Genomic DNA, 17,169 nt, shown 5'->3' on the forward strand with positions numbered 1-17,169 from the left:
AGTCACAATCCCACAGGCTAACAGTAAGTTACCTTCTGTCTTGTCACACACATCTGGGTCCCAGCAGGGAGTGGGCCCCCCAGTTAAATATGCTTCTTATATACATCAACTTCATCATCTGTCTCTCTGCCTCTCTAGTTGTCTGTATCTGTCACGCGCGCACACCCACATACATATATATACACACACCACACACTCTCGCCGGGTGTGGGCCGGGGTCTGCGGGGCGGGGCAGGGATCCTGCCCGCAGCGCTGGCGCTCGGGACTCTGCCCGAGCCAGGGCGGCGGCCGCAACCCGGACGGCGACGTGGAGCGGCCACGTGGAGCGGTCCGGGGGAGGGCCGGGCGGCGGGAGCCGAGGCGCGGCGGCGGCGGCGGCGCACAGCCTCCAGCGACGACCCAGACGGACCGGCGCCGCCGCAGGTGGGTGCCAGCCCCGCCCGGTGGGTGGCCTGGGATCCCGCCGCGGGCAGCCGGGCGATGCTGCGCGCCGCGGGGCTGGACCGCGGGCGGGGGTGGCCTCCTGGCTCCGGGCCGGATGCTGAAGGCGCAGTCCCTCCGCATCCCTTGCGGCTCGGACGCAGCAGGAGCGCCGGCTCCAGCCTCTGGGCCCCTCTCCGACGTTACCCCTGAGAGCAGGTAGAGGGAAGGCCTGGAAAGGGAGACCTGAGACCTGAGCTCCTTGGCGACGATGGGTCGGGGTGGGGGTGGGGAGGGTGAAGTTCATCATCCCCCCAAAGGCTTTTCCCTTCTGGTCTTATTCGTTGCTCTGACAATCCCGGGGGGAGGGGAGGCTGGCAGGAGTTTCATCCTCATTTGACAGAGGAGGAGAAGGAAGAACCGAGGGTTATCACCCTGATGGAAATGGCAGGGGAGCCCAGCTCTAAGGTGTGGGACTTCTTGGTCTGTATAGCCATTGCCTCTTCTCTTGCGAGGGGGTGGGGTTGTGCTAGAGTCACAGGCGGCTCTGGAGGGAAGAGTTAAGGGAGAAGATTGAGTTCCAAATAACTTCCAACAGTATTAGCTGGAAATGGAATGGATGCCCTGTGAGGTGCCAGGCTCCTATCCTGGGAAGTCCAGTGGAGGCTGATGGCCATTGACAGGGGTGCTGTGCAAGTAGTTTTGCACTAGATGGAAAGTCAAGCAATGAAAAGGCTCTCCCACATCCTAGAGTCTCTGAAATATTCAGGGAGCAATACTCACTGCCAATCACTCTACCTACATTTTCCAGTGCATCCTCCCTGAGCCCCTTCCAGATAGATAACGTTATCCTCATTTTTTTGGGGGGAGGGGGGTTGTATTTTTTAGGCCTCACTATGGGGCATGATGGAAAAGGCGATGGCACCCCACTCCAGTACTCTTGCCTGGAAAATCCCATGGATGGAGGAGCCTGGTAGGCTGAAGTCCATGGGGTTGCTCAGAGTCGGACAGGACTGAGCAACTTCACTTTTACTTTTCACCTTCATGCATTGGAGAAGGAAATGGCAACCCACTCCAGTATTCTTGCCTGGAGAATCCCAGGGACAGGGGAGCCTGGTGGGCTGCTGTCTATGGGGTCGCACAGAGTCGGACACGACTGAAGTGACTTAGCAGTAGCAGTAGCAGTATGGGGCATGAGGGGCTTCCCAGGTGGTCAGTGGTAAAGAACCTGCCTGCCAATGCAGGAGAGGTAAGAGACACCAGTTCCATCCCTGGGTGGGGAAGATCCCCTGGAGGAGGGCATGGCAACCCACTCCAGTATTCTTGCCTGGGAAATCCCATGGACAGAGGAGCCTGGCGGCTACAGTCCATAGAGTCAGGCAGAGTCGGACACGACTGAAGCGACATAGCATGCACATGGGGCATGAGGGATATTAGTTTCCCAACGAGGGATCAAATCTGAGTCCCCGGAAACCAAGGCCCCTGCACTGGGAGCACAAGGTCTTAACCACTGGACTGCAAGAGAAGTCCCTATCCTCATTTTTTAGAGTGGAGGCCCCACAACACCTGCCGAGATCACACTGTTAGTACTATGACAGACTGGATTTGATTGGAATTCCAACTCCAAGGCCAGGCTCTCCTCCTATGCACTGATGCAAAGGCTGGAAGAAATCAAATACTGGAGGGTCATTGTGAATGTGTGTGTGTGTGTGTGTGTGTGTGATGTAAATAACTTTATTGGATTATATAACAACTCTAATAATTGTGGTGGCTTTTCTGTGGTCATTAGGGTAAATTGTGTTTAACCACATTGTAGTTATAGAAAATTATTAGGAACATATTTATTTGACAGGAAGTTTTCAATAACTGCTTTATTTCTGTTGCTTACAAGGGCTTCCCGGGTAGCTCAAATGGTAAAGAATCTGCCCACAATGCAGGAGACCCAGGTTTGATCCCAGAGTCAGGAAGATCCCCTGGAGAAGGACATGGCAAACAACTCTTCAATAAATAGTTAGAAATGTGAAAGGGTGAAGAAATCACATTACACCAACCTCATTAAATGTTACTTGAGCTGCCTTAGCCTGGTGGTGCTGGTGGTTTAGTCACTCAGTTGTGTCCGACTCTTTGTGACACCATGGACTGTAGCCCATCAGGCTCCTCTGTTTTTGAGATTTCCCAGGCAAGATACTGGAGTGGGTTGCCATACCTTCAACAGGGAATCTTCCCAATGCAGGGATCGAACCTGCATTACAAGTGTATTCTTTACCGACTGAGTCACCAGGGAAGCATGTCTTAGTCTGGCTTCCTTTAAATCATAGAGGTGAGTTATCTGGACTAAAAATGTCCCATTTGGAAGCATGACTTAGGAGAATATTACTGAGATGACACTGAAAGCCCATATGCAGTTATTTGCTTCTGCAGTGGACTGCAACCGGAGTGTTAAGGTTGTTAGGAAGGCCCAAGATATTTCAGGTAAGGGATGAAACAGCTTGGGCAAAAGAACTGCAAGGTGAAAGTGAAAAGTATTTCCACATACTCCTGAACCCATCTGTTTGAAGCAAAATGTTAGGATGATGGAAATTTGGAAGATGAGTCTAAAAATGGTAACATGATATCTGATCAGAGAAGGCCTTGAATGTTCAGGTGAAGACTGAACTATAATAGAAATAGGGACCCACTGAAAGTTTTGGAGCAGTGGAGTTCCAGCAAAAGATTACTCTGATGTGGGTGTGGTGGTGGTTTGGTCACTAATTCGAATCTGACTCTTGCCACCCCATGGACTGTAGCCCACCAGGCTCCTTTGTCCATGGAATATTTAAGCAAGAATATTGGAGTGGGTTGCCATTTCCTTCTCCAGGGGATCTTCCCGACCCAGGGACGGAACCTGGGTCTCCTACATTGCAGGCAGATGCTTTACTGACTGAGCCACCAGGGAAGCAGATGTGGCTATGGAGGGTTCTTTAAAACAAGAAGCTATCAGAGACAGGGACAAGAATAAGACTCCTTGTGCAAGGAGTAATTCGTTATCCACTTAGTATTCACTGGAACTCTGTGAAGTAAGTATTATTATTATCTCCATCCTGCAGATAAGTTTACTGAGGGATAATTAACCTACTCAAGGTCACAGGGACAGTCTGTGGTGCAGCTGGGATCTGAACTTAGGTCTGGCTGGTTCCATAGCCCTGTCCACTGCACATGCTGAATAGTTGCCTGCATGTGACAAATACATAGGACCAAGAGGAGGAAAATAAGAGTAATTCATGTGGGCAGGGTTCAGGACCAGGTCATCCTTTTCAGGGCCCAATATAAGAAAATATTGAGAATTTCAAGACAGAGACAGCGGAACCTTAGTCTAAGCCCAGGGCCCTTCTGAGAGCAGAGCCCTGTGTGACTTCCAAGAAGCCAATCTATCATTATGACAACTGACAAATCGCCTCAAAGCTTAGTGGCCGAAAACAATAGCATTGACTATACCTGTGAGTGTACATTCTGTGCAGGACTGTGAAGACAAGCTCAGTTCTGCTCCGGCAGTGTTGGCTGGGATAGCTGGAAGGCTGGGGCTTGGAATCATCTGCAGTTTTGCTCTCTCACCTGCCTGGCCCTTGGGTGGGAAGTGAGCAGCTGGGAGCTGCAGGAATCACAACCAGGACCTCTCAAGCATCCCTCTCCTTATGTGCTTCCTCCGAGTGGTCTTTTCAGCACAGCAGACTTCTTCCACAGTGGTTCAAGGTGTAACTGCATGTCAAGAGAGGGAGAGAGAGAGAGCCAGAACCAGGCACAAACCCTGTTGCCTTTTATGACTCAGACTTGGAGGTCACGTGGCATCATTTCCGCTGTTCATTATAAGTGAGTTCCTAAGTCCGGATCACATACAAGGAAAGGCAAATTTGACTTCAGCTATTTCTCACAAGAAAGACTTGGTAAAAAAAAAAAAAAAGAAAGAAAGACTTGGTAGATATGTTTTTCTTTTTTTTCCCTTTCCTTTTTTTCTGTATTTTATTTGATTTTTATTGGGGTATAATGGCTTTACAATGTTGTGTTAGTTTCTGCAGTACAATGAAGTAAATCAGCTATTTGTTGTTTAGTTGCTAAGTTGTGACTGACAGTTTTGCGACCCCATGGACTATAGCCCTCCAGGCTCTACTATCCCTGGGATTTTCCAGGCAAGAATACTGGAGTGGGTTGCCATTTCCTTCTCTAGGGGGTCTTCTCGACCCAGGGATCGAAACTGCATCTCCTACATTGTCAGGCAGGTTCTTTGCCACAGTGCCATACATATACATGTATCCCCTCCCTCTTGAACCTCCCTTCTACCCCCTCATCCCATCTCTCTAGGTCATCACGGAGCATCGAGCTGTGAGCTCCCTGTGCTGTACAGCAGCCTCCCACTAGCTAGCTATGGTAGTGTATATACACCAAGGCTACTCTTCCAACTCATCCCACCCTCCCCTTCCCTCACTGAGGGTAGACAGGTTTTTCAAACCAGCACCGTTGACCTAATGAGTGACTGGATCTGATGGGTGCTTCTCCTTTATGCCTGAACGGCTCCCACCAGTCATTCTTTGTAGTTTCCAAAAGGCAACTCCTAGTGGTGATAATGCATTAAGCCTGGATAATAGGTTTTGGCAGCTCTGGGGGATTTAAATTATTCCTGTGCCTCCTGTTGGCCCAGGTCTCGACAGTAAACAGATGGGGAGGAGAAAACAATTTAAAGATATCCAGGTGGGGAGACCAGAATGGTAGGTATGTGTGAAGCCCCTGCAGAGCAGTCCAGAAAAACTTCTGGGAGGAAAATTGCCTTATTGTATAATATCACCAGGTGCCGCGTTTTACACATCTTGTCTTATCGAACCTTCACCACACCCTGAGAGATGCTCTCATCATCCTCATGTTACAGATCAAGGTTCCAAAACACAGAAGTCACACAGTTGGTGAGTTTCAGAGTCTGCATTTGAACTTAGGCCAGCCTGAGGTTAGGGCCCATACCGTTAAACTTTGGGCTACATCCCCTATTCCTTAGCAATTCTGTGTTTCTGTTTTTCTCTTAAATTGTCGTTTTAACATTTGTATCTTTTCCTATTTACATAAATATGTAGTGTTATGGAGAAAAAAGAATGAGTAATTTTACCTAATATTATCATCTTACTTACAAGTTAGTGCCTACCATATAGTAGTGTGCTCATTAAATATAAGAATTGAAGAGAACTAGCCCTTATTCTATAGACTTATATTGACACTTGCCTTCCCTACGAAGGCTCACCTCCTTTGTCCTTGTCACCAAAGGTCTTGACTTGGGCTGCTGCTTCCCATGGCGTCCTCTGCCTCATCCAGACCAGAGTCTATGCCTACTGTTGTTCTCCTTTTGGCCTCTTCTGGCCAGCTAGCCTATTCAACCATTTTGTGCCCCTATTTCTACCCTAGAGCCTGGAGCCCTCAGCCTCCTATCTTCAAACCCGTAGCACACTGGGTACCAAGAATTGGGTGAGGCAGCCCTCCTGTCCACTCACCTAGACCCTTGCTAAGCCATTGCTTCCTAACCAGAAACCCACTGTGGGCAGGGCCTTTTCTCTGATCCTCACCCTCACATAATGCTGCAGTTATTGGATTTTCAGTCTCCATGGGGTTTCCATGGAGATTTCTATCTCAAAGCCCCTGCTGGGAGTGGTGGTGAACAGCACATCCTGAAAACCCTAATAGCTTTGAACGCTGTTCCCTCCAGTCCTTCATCACTTGTCTTCTGAACTTGATTCATGATCTCTTTCATAATACAGAAGTTCATACTTTTAATATACTCAAATCTGTCCATTTTTTTCCTTTAAAACAAATTTAGAAATATTTATCATTTTTAATGGCTCTGTCACATAGTATGATTTGCTTAGCCTGTCTAAATGTTACACATTCAGGTTGTTTACAGTGCTTTGACTGCTATTAATAGCACAGCTATAAATATCTTTATAATTTCTTTTCTATTTGTGTTCTTCCTTATGTAATCCTCAGGATGACACTGTTAGATCAGAGTTTTATGGTAATTAATTGGCAGGTTGCTCTACTGCCGGGGTCCAGCCCCGGCTGATCCAGGGAGTTTGAAGCGGGGACGGCGTCATCGAGGATCAGGATACAATAGCTTCAATTAGATGTTAATTAAAGATGTAAAGAGTAATAGGATGAGGATAGCTCAGTAGGAAAAATCAGTGGAGAAAAGAGGCTGAGTAGCTTGGTTTACGCGGGAGACCAATAAAACTTCAAGACAAGAAGCTCGCACCACTTACGTAGGTCGCAGGCGTCCTTCCGTTCTCCCGAAGGAGAGGAGACACTGAGGCCTCCCCGGTCAGATCTTAGAAGCCCAGACAAAATTAGTAAGCTTGGTGGGTTCCGCACTCCAGATGGAGACTCAGCCAGAGTGTAAGAGAGACAGCGACATGGGGAGACCAGTATTTTGAGAAACTGATCCCAATTCTTTATTTTCCATGGTCTACTTTTATACACTGAGATGTTATGCAAAAGTCACGCGGGGTTAGCAGTCCTGACTTTTATCAAAGTCAGGTGCTTCATACAAATGTATACAGAGGTCTTAGGGGTGTTACATCATCTTCTGGCCAGGGGGCCTGCTGACAATTTATGACCCTCTCCTTGTGACAGCAGTCAGTCAACCAGGACACTTATTTCTCCAGGGGTAATTATTCTTAAAACAGACGCCACCCAAATAAAGTTACATTCCTATAGGGTGAGGGTATAGTAGGTTTTAGTTAAGGAAAGAGTTTACTTAGCCTAAGGTCTAACGTGACTTATATCAAAGGTTAATACTTATTTCTTCTATATATTCATTAATGTGTGTAAGGGCAGGGGATGTGGAGACTTAGCAACAAACATTGGCTCAACAAATGAAAAACCCTTCACCAATACAGTTTCTAATCAGCCCACTATACTTATACTAATGGTTTTCTAACTTTTCTAAGGAACCTGTTTTTAGAAGGTTTAAAGCCTCTCGTGCCTCTCACAGTTGGGAGGCTGTGAGCAATCACATGTGGCCGGACAAGCCTGTCAGGCAGGCTAGAGAACCTTCAGAGGAGTTTGTAGGTTAAAACACTCTTGTCACGCCCAGGAGTTTTTATTAACTGGAGCTCTAAGTTAACTCCTTCTCCGAAAGAGGTGGTGGGGGACAGCCCCTCGTAAAGTCAGAGGTGTAGGTGAGAGTACAAAGTAGTAAAGTGGGCAGGCTCTGGTTTTGGGGGTGGATGCTCGAGAATTTCCAGGGGGACTCCTGAGGCTTGATCCCACCTTTGCGTATGTCGAGCCTCCTTCCTCATGACCTTTGCCACGGGCCGAGTGCCTCACTCTGGCCCCCAACACTCTAGAAATAGTTCAGGTTTATAGCTTTAGTTTATAGTTTATAGCTCCTAAAACAATATAGGTTAATACTCATAATTCAATTTCTTCAAGGGTTGTAGGACTTTTAGAATTTGAAAAAAAAAGCAAAATTTGCTATTTCTTTTGATGTCAGTTTTGATGTTAAGTTTTTCTAGGAAAATGGCTATATCTGCTAAGTTTACAACTGTCTTCTATTTCTACAGTTATGTCTGCTTTTAATTCCTAATGTTGTTTATTTGTGCCTTTTCTCTTTGTTCTTAATGAAAATTGTTGGACGTTTTCTAACTTATTACTCCTTTTGAAGAAACACAGCTGTTTAGCTTTGGACGATCCTCTGTAGAAGGAAATGGCAATCCACTCCAGTACTCTTGCCTGAAAAATCCCATGAACAGAAGAGCCTGGTGGGCTACGTATAGTCCAGTCCGTGGAGTTGCAAAGTCAAACATGACTGGAGTGACTTAGCACACACAGATAGATGCATACTCCTTTCTATTGTATTTTAAATTTATTCTATCTTTTGTTATTTCATTTCTTTTAATTTCTTTAGGTTTATTCTCTTTTACTAGCTTCTTGAGTTGGAAACTTAACTCATTAGCTTTTAGCCTTTCTTTTAAGTTTTTAAGTCAATTCATTTCCCCTCTGTTTTAGCTATGTATCTTGCTTTGATGTAAATGTTTCCAGTATTATTCAATTTTAAGTACTGAAAAATTTCCATTATGATATTTTTCTCTGATGTATATTTAAATGTGCCTTTTACAGTTTTTATATAACTTATAATTTTTTTTTTTTTTTTTTTGGCTGTACTATGCAGCTTGTGGAATCTTAGTTCCCCAACCAGAGACCCAGACCCTCATCAGTGAAAGCCCAGAGTTCTAACCACTGTACTGCCAGAGAATTCCCTAAATGAGATTTTTTACATCATTTTTGTTACTGATTCCTAATGTAATTGCTTTTAATCTCATAACAGTATGAGACTGATTCTTTAATACTTGTTGAGTCACATTCTTTGGCCTTCTGCTTTTCAGTTTTTATAAATAATCCACATGTGTTGAGAATATGCATTTGCTAAGTGACTGGAGTTGGGTTTTCTATTTGTCCATTAGCTCAAGTTTAGTAAATGTTTTATCCAATCATCTGTCTACGTTTTTACTAATTTGTAGTCTATTTAATCTTTCAGATACTGTTTGATATATGTTAAATTCTCCCCCATAATAGCAGATTAGATTTTTCTGATTGAGTTTATGCCAGCTTTTTTTCTAAAGACTTTGTTTTAGAGCAGTTCTAAGTTTGCAGCAAAACTGAGAAGTTTCCCATATAATTCCCTATATACGCACAGCCTTGTCCATTATCACTACGCCCACCAGAATGGTACATGATGAATTGAGAACCTAAACTGACACAGCATAATCATCCAAAGTCCACAGTCAACCACAGGGTTCATCCTTGGTGTTGTACATTCTATGGGTTTGAACAAATTCCCTGGAGGAGGAAATGGCAACCCACTCCAGTATACTTGCTTGGGAAATCCCATGGACAGAGGAACCTGGCAGGCTACAGTCCATGGGGTCACAAAGAGTTGGGCATGAGTTAGCAGCTAAATAACAATAGGTGTGTAGTGTTATGCCATTTATCATTTTAGATGTTTTTAGGCTATGTTATTAGGTATCTACAGGTTCAGAATTATTATACCTTCCTAGGGGATTAAATTTTCATGCATTTTATAATGACATGCTTTTATCTATAATAATGCTTTTCACCTTAAGGTCCATTTATTCTAATATTGATAAAGCTATGTTGGTTTTCTTTTCTCTAGTATTGCTTTATGTATCCTTTTCCCACCATTTTGCTTTCAACTTTTCTGTGTTAATCTCTTAATCTCTTGAAAATTGCATGTGATTTGTATGTTGTTTTATGTAATTTTGATAATCTCTATTTCTTAACTGATGAATTTATACAATTTATGTTTATTATGATTACTGATACACTTGGATCTATTTTACTATCTTATTTTATGCTTTCTACTTGTCTTCCTTTTTAATCATTTAATTCATTTTTAGCTTCTCTTTTTTCTGTTTTCCTGCCTTCCTTTGGAATGATTTTAAAAAATTTCCATTCCTTTTTTTTCTGCTTGTTTGAGGTCAAACATTTCATTTCTATCTTTTAGCGGTTATTAGAAAAATTTTACATGCATAGTTAACAGTTGATCATTATGTCCACTGTCTTCCCAAAAAACTGTCCTCACCTTATATCTTAATGTTGTCCAATAATGTAGCTCCCACCATCTTTTTTTGCCCCATATAGTAATATAATTATAATTGTTTAACAATCTTTGTTAGATTTCCCCACATTCTGATTTGTGTGTGTGTGTGTGTGGTTGCGCTGGGTCTATTTTTGCGAGCAGGCTTTCTCTAGTTGCGCAAGCTAGGGCTACTCTTCATGGGAGTGCACTGGCTTCCTGATGTGATGGTTTCTCTGTGGAACACAGGCTCCAGGTGCATGAGCTGCAGTAGTTGCTGCACGCTGGCTCAATAGTTATGGTTCACAGGCTTAGTTGCTCTGCTCAGTGTGGAATCTTCCCAGGCCAGGGATTGAACCTGTGTCCCCTGCATTGGTAGTCAAATTCCTATCCACTGTACCACCAGAGAAGTCCCATTCTGATTTCTTCTTTCACCCTTTTCCCATGCATTCCAAATGTTCCTTCTGGGATCATTTTCCTTCTTCCTGAGTTATACCTCTTAGAATTTTCTTTAATAGAGAACTGTTGGTGGTAAATTCTGTTATCTAAAATTTGTCAAACATATTTTGTTTAATCTCATTCTTAAAAGATAATTTTGCTGAGAATAAAAATCTAAAATGGCAATTTCCCCCACCTTTTTTGACACATTAAAATATTATACTACTGTGTTCTGGCATCACTGTTGCTGTTGTGAAATCAGCTGTCCATCTAATTATTCTTCCTTTTAGGTGATTTGTCTGTTCAGTTTGAGTACTTTTGAGATCTTCTCTTTTTCTTGGTTTTCTGTTTTTTCAGAACAGCAATTCTAGATGTGTATTTCTGTTTATTTAATCTGCCTGGGCTTGTTGGGCTTCCTGGATGGGAGTTAGTGTTTTGCAACATAGTAGAATAATCTCAGCTACTATTTCTTCAAATTCTGTTTTTAATCCAATTTTCTCTATTATCTCCTCCATGCTACTTTGTTTTATATTTTATATGTCTTTGACTCAATTAACTGTACTCTGGACCATTTATTTAGATCTATTCTCCAGTTCACTAATTCTTACATCATCTGTGTCTAATTTATTTAACTCACTCATTGCATTTAAAAGAGAATCAATCTTTTCTTTGTATAAGTTACATTTTGAGAGGATAGCTATTTGAATCCCAAAGATATGTAAGGAATCTCCTGTTAGTCTCTTCACATTGAATGGGCCCAAGCATTCTTTATCTCTGGTCTTTGCTATTGCATGAAGCATTCAGCTGATAATTCATGTTCAGTTGGCTTGGTTTGGCAGATACCCTAGGCAAAAGTTGACTTCAAGCACAGTTTTCCCCCAGGGATTACTGTTTCCACTGTGCCTTTATGCTCTGGGTATTTCTTACTTTCTTGCCAACTAAATGCATTTAAAAATATACTTTCTACTTTTATCTAACTTTGTAGTTACTTTCATTGGAATGTTTATTCTCATACTCCCAGACATGGAAGCCTGGATATTTTTCTAGTCCATCCTTTCATTGAGGTGTGTTCCCTGTGGCGGGACCGCTAAAGGTCCCCAAGCAGTATAGAGAGCTCAGTTCTGTCTCCCTTGGATGGGTCCAAGACCTATCTTCTCTCCTGGCTACAACAACTAAAGCCCAAGGATCTACGTTGCCAGCCAAAGTTCATGAACATTCTTATTTTTTTTTAAATCTATATATTTACTTATTTTTGGTTACATTGGGTCTTGGCTGCAGCACAAAGGAACTTCTGTTGTGCTTGGTCTCAGTAGTTGAGGCGTGTGAGCTTAGTTGCCCCGCAGCATGTGGGATCTTAGTTCCTGGACCAGGGATTAAAACCATGTCCTCTGCATTGGAAGATGGATTCTTTACTGGATCACGAGGGGAGTCCCCATGAACAGCCTTAAGGCAGCTGTGCATCTACTTGACCACACCAACAAACCATGTAGATTTACTGTATCTTTTCGGGCCAACTTATGCATAGAAAAATGGGGACAGTGTCTATGACTTTCTGTAGCTTCACTTACTTGTGGTCTTCCATGCTCAAGACAGCTCTATTTGTGTAATAGCTACACAAGCATCTACCTGTTGGCCAGATGCTCACCAGCTTTAGGAAGATCTCTTAGGAAGATGATATCTTCCTTTACAGTGGTTCTGAACCTTGTCAGGGTCATGGAACTCCTTGAGAATTGGCTGAAAGCTATGCTCCTTTCTCCAGGAAAATTCAATGCCAGTCAGAACATAGGGCACTATTTCAGAGGGTTCCTAATTGTCTGCTGTAGATGATTAAGGACCTGTTGATTTATCTTCCTAGAAAGGAGTTTGAGGTTTCAGGCCTCAGCTCTGGAGGGCTTCTGCTTCCTCAGAAACTCACATGATATGTACACGATCCTGGAACTAATGAGAAAGCTTCTTGCTCTGTGCTTTGGTTGATCCTCTATTTGACTGTTTTTATTTAATCAATTGATTGTGCTGCCAATGGACCTACGCAATGTAGGCCTAAAAGAACATTTTTGTTTTTTTCCTTTATACTGAGATCTGGTTTCCCCAATTGCGTTTAGTAAATAGCAGTTCTTGGGACCACTGTTATATTGACCCTGATTTGTTGTGTTTTCAAACCCTACCTGAGCGTTGACCTATTTCAAAGAGTCTGAGTTTCTTTTGATTTGTTCTTCAGTGAGTTTTTAATTAATGCAAACCAACAATTTGTTTCCCTTCCTATTTAAGGCTTTTTGTGACTCTCTGCACTTCTTTTTAAAAGATATTTATTTAACTGGCTACACCAGGTCTTCATTGCGGCATGTGGGATCTTTTAGTTTCAGGATGCAAACTCTTAGTTGTGGCCTGGTGGGATCTAGTTCCCCACCAGGGATTGAACCTAGGCCCCCTGCATTGGGAGCGTAGAGTCTTAGCCACGGGACGACCAGGGAAGTCCCACTCTTGGCATGTCTAGTTCGGCCTTTTTCTTAACCTCTCTGAACTAGTTTCCACCTGTAAAATAATTGGACTGAACTAAATCAGATATGCTTAAACTTCACTTCTCTGAGCACTCCCCCTGCCACACATTAATGTTACCTGTGAAATAGAGATTATTAGCATATCGTTTCTGTTTTATTTGGGTATCTTCCTCGAGGTTTTGTGCATTAATACTCTGCAGGGGTATGCAGGATGGAGTGGGGGATGATTATAGGAGCGGCAGTGAGGGCTAGTAGCTGTGACAAAAGTTGCTGTAACAGCTCCTGACAGCTCTCTGACATCACATGTCTGGAGTGACTTGGGCATGCACTTCTCTGGGGGGAACAGGAGTTGGGTGCAGGGAGAGGCTCCTGTCTGCAGCTCAGCTTCACCCAGCACAGGTCTGCAGTATGCCCTTTACATGCTGGATCTGAAATAAGATGTATTGGGGATCGCTGATGTCCTGTGTGGCTCCTCCCTGTGCAGGAGTCCTGTTCCCTGGATGGCAGGCAGAGGCAGAGGGAGGCGTTGCTGTCTAATCCATCGATCCCCACTCTGTGGCAGACCCCTTCCCTCTGCTTCCCTACTCCTGTTCCTACTTCCAGTTACAGGAATGATGTTACCTGTGAAGATGAGAACGTTACTGCTGCTGCTCCTGCCCCTGAGTCAGGCTGCTCCCAAAGATGGCACCATGAGGTAATGGCATTCAGAGGGCAGGGCCATGGGCTGAGAGCAGGGGGAGACTCAGGAGGGTGTGGTGTGGGCCCCTCTGGGAGCTGGGAGAGTGGGCATACACTCCTTGATTTCTGTGTCATCCCCACCACCTCAACCACTGCATTGTGCTTGTCGGAGTGTCCTCTCCAAAGTGGGCATCGACACCTGTTTTCTAGACTCACTTGGAAGTGGGAGCTCATTTCCAATGAGGTGTGAGGTTATGCGCTTCGGAAGGGGCTGCTTTTATCAGGAGCTTCTAACAGTAGAAGCTCCAAAGAAATAGAGATCCTTAGCATATCATTTGTGTTTTATTTGAGTATCTTCTTCGAGGTTTTGTGTATTCATACTATGCAGGGGGTATGCGGGCTGTGGTCAGGGGATGGATACACGAGTAGCAGCGAGGGCTGGCAGCAGTGACAAAAGTTGCTGTAACAGCTCCTGACAGTTCTCTGACATCACACGTCTGGAGTGACTTGAGCAAACAGGGATCCCTGTCCAGAACTATGAGAAAATCTTGAGCGTTATAAAAACCCTTGAGCAGATTGAAACTCTAAAACCAATGTCTACACCTCAACGTGGTGGGTGAAAAGGGTCCATTTTATGTTATAGAGCACATTGGGTCTATATAAAACTGGGCAGTACCAGGGCTCAGCTAGAGACCTGTCCCTTAGCAATCAACATCACAGGAGAAGAGTTGCCACAATCCACATCGTCCTGCCACCCACTGTGTTGGTTTCCTGGGGCTCCACCTTGTGTCTACTGGGTGTGGCCTCCTCCAGCCACCACCTAACCAGATATTTTATTGGGATTTTCACTTAACATCTAAGCTAGGAATCTGCAAAGGCAGAATCTGGGGAGTAAGGTCGTGCTCCTGAGGCTCCCCCCAAGGCTTTTGGGGACCTGGAGAAGCAGCTCCTTTTGGGCCTGGGAGGTGATCTCTATCAGGAGCTTGGGAGTAGAAGGCTATGAGGCTGGGCCCTCGGGGAGGCTTTTTGCAAGGCCAGTCCTTCCCTCCCTCTCCAGGTTAGACCCTGAAGCACAGCATCTGCCTCTGCCCAACCCCTTCGAGCCAGGCCAGGAGCAACTTCGGTGAGTAGGCTGGGGTGAAGCCAGGCCTGGGGCTGCAGACTGGTGTCTAGTGGGCTGATTTTCCATTTTTTTGCCAGACTTCTACAGAGCTACCTAAAGGGACTAGAGAGGATGGAAGAGGAGCCAGAGCACATGAGCCGAGAGCAGGGTAAGGGGCTGGGCCGATGGGACCAGTGGACGGGAGGCTCAGGGCAACCAGAGCTGGGACTGACATCAGGCGATCCCGTGACTCCTGCCTGATCCAGCTGTCCCCTGATGCCTCTTCTGATCCAGTTTCTCTTCCTTAGTTCTCCTCTACCTCTTTGCTCTCCACGACTACGACCAGAGTGGACAGCTGGATGGCCTGGAGCTGCTGTCCATGTTGACAGCCGCTCTGGCCCCTGGAGCTTCTGACTCTCCCACCACCAACCCGGTAAGCCCTTCTTCTTCTCCATGAAGAAGACCCAGCTCCTTGGGGATTTGGTTTTTTTTTTTTTTTTTTTTTGGCTTCACTGGGTCTTCATTGCTGCAGGCGAGCTTTCTCTAGTTGTGGCAAGTAGGAGCTACTCTCCAGTTGTGGTCTTTGGGTTTCTCATTGTGGTGGCTTCTCTTGTCGCAGAGCACTGCCTAGGGTGCACAGGCTTCAGTAGTTGTGGTGTGTGGGCTTAGTTACCCCCAGGCACGTGGAATCTTCCTGGACCAGGGCTTGAACCCATGTCCCCTTCATTGGCAGGGGGATTCTTAACCACTGACCACCAGGGAAGACCACCAGGGAAGTCTGCTTTTGTTTTTGTCATCATGACTTTTTTTTTTAGTGAATCCCCTGTAAAAGGAGGGCTTAGAGCCCGCATGGCAGGGATGTAGGGTGTATGGGGAGGGTCAGGGTTCCTGGGAGCATCCCGTCACTACAGACTCTTCCACAGGTGATCCTGGTAGTGGACAAGGTGCTGGAGACTCAGGACCTGAATGGGGATGGGCTTATGACCCCTGCAGAGCTTGTCAATTTCCCTGGAGAGGCTCCGAGGCACACAGAGCCCAGAGAGCCTCCGGAGCCACAAGATGTTGAGATGCAGCCTCTGTTGGCTAAAAGCCCATCGAGACAAGAAGAACATGACGCTCTGAATCCTGGAGAAGCAGCTGGAGGACAGGCAGAGGCCAGAAGGGAGTTCTTGGAGCCTGTACAGGAGGCTGGGGGACAGGCTGATGCTGTAAGAGAAGCCCCAGGCCCTGGAGGGGAGGTTGGGGGACAGGTAGAGACTGGGGACGCTGGAGAGAGAGCAGAAGAACTTCTAGGAGAAACACTGGGGTCTAAGAACTCCCCAAATGAGCTTGAGGTTCATGCTATTCAGCTGGAGAATAGTGAGATGTAAACCTTGAGGGTACAGGTTTGCACCACTAGAAGTCTCAGTGTTGGAACATAAGCTCTAAGGGTAGGGTGTGTATATTAGGATGACGACCACCTCTGTGCCCCCTCCTTGGCCCCAGTAGGTGGTAGGTCTTTCTGTGCAGTGCAGTTCAGTCTGTGCAGTTCAGGGAGACCCTAAGTTGAAGGGCAGCTTTAGGGCCCAGATGACCAATAAAGAACTGAATGAACCCATCCCCCTGGGCCATTGATCCTCTGGCCCAGCGTGCCCTGGCCTCAGACTGCAGGGGTCAGGGACCGGACAGGCCTCTTGGGAGGGCAGGAATTCAGTTTACCCAGTGTTCCTAGATGAGACACAGAAGAGTTCAGCACTAGGCCACAGCCAGCTGCAGACAACCGGGGAAGGGAGCTCAGCCTCTCCCCAGGGCCCAACCGCTGATGCACCCTCCTGTATTCAGGGCAGGTCTGCTCCATCACCCTGTATCGCTCCCCACACCTGAAAATATTAATAATAACTGCCACTTAGAGTGCCTAGTGCACACCAGGCATCATGCTGGGCATTTTATAGATTGTGATTTCACCCTCACCATAATTGTATGACCAGGTGCAATGATCTCTATTTGATGATAAAGAAATTGGGGAAGATGGAATTCAGTAACATACCCAAGGTGAAAGTGAAAGTCACTCAGTCGTGTCCTGCTCTTTGCAACCCCATACAGTTCATGGAATTCTCCAGGCCAGAATACTGGAGTGGGTAGCCTTTCCCTTCTCCAGGGGATCTTCCCAACCCAGGGACTGAACCCAGGTCTCCTGCATTGCGGGCGGATTCTTTACCAGCTGAGCCACAAGGGAAGCCCAAGAATACTGGAGTGGGTAGCCTATTCCTTTTCCAGGGGATCTTCCCAACCCAGGAATCGAACCAGGGTCTCCTGCATTGCAGGCAGATTCTTTACCAACTGAGCTATCAGGGAAACCCGTACCTAAGGTGACATAGCTAATTAGTGGCCGATTTGAATTCAGATCTGTCTGACCCTAAAACCCATACCTTTGATCACATTCTATGGCC

At 45.7% G+C, this 17,169-nt stretch overlaps 1 protein-coding gene across 2 annotated transcripts; it reads left to right on the plus strand.

Annotated features, from left to right (window-relative positions):
- The first annotated feature begins 315 nt into the window (after nucleotides 1–315).
- CGREF1 (cell growth regulator with EF-hand domain 1) lies at nucleotides 316–16,787 on the plus strand. Of its 2 annotated transcripts, none has more exons than XM_027555843.1 (6): nucleotides 316–423; nucleotides 13,564–13,654; nucleotides 14,696–14,761; nucleotides 14,839–14,909; nucleotides 15,049–15,173; nucleotides 15,664–16,787. In XM_027555843.1, the coding sequence occupies exons 2-6, from the start codon at nucleotides 13,572–13,574 to the stop codon at nucleotides 16,108–16,110; spliced, it is 792 nt and encodes a 263-aa protein (XP_027411644.1). In that variant the 5' UTR covers nucleotides 316–423; nucleotides 13,564–13,571; the 3' UTR covers nucleotides 16,111–16,787. The 2 variants fall into 2 exon arrangements, with proteins under 2 accessions (XP_027411644.1, XP_027411645.1); XM_027555844.1 differs by lacking the exon at nucleotides 316–423 and adding an exon at nucleotides 521–639.
- The last annotated feature ends 382 nt before the right edge of the window (nucleotides 16,788–17,169 follow it).

This window comes from Bos indicus x Bos taurus, chromosome 11 (assembly GCF_003369695.1).
Source record: "Bos indicus x Bos taurus breed Angus x Brahman F1 hybrid chromosome 11, Bos_hybrid_MaternalHap_v2.0, whole genome shotgun sequence".
In the NCBI taxonomy this organism is placed as follows: domain Eukaryota; kingdom Metazoa; phylum Chordata; class Mammalia; order Artiodactyla; family Bovidae; genus Bos; species Bos indicus x Bos taurus.

Coding starts and splice junctions, on each gene's coding strand:
- CGREF1 (XM_027555843.1), top strand. CDS start 13,572: ATGATGTTACCTGTGAAGATGAGAACGTTACTGCTGCTGCTCCTGCCC. Junction 13,655..14,695: donor CCCAAAGATGGCACCATGAG/GTAATGGCATTC, acceptor CTCCCTCTCCAG/GTTAGACCCTGAAGCACAGC. Junction 14,910..15,048: donor GCACATGAGCCGAGAGCAGG/GTAAGGGGCTGG, acceptor TCTCTTCCTTAG/TTCTCCTCTACCTCTTTGCT.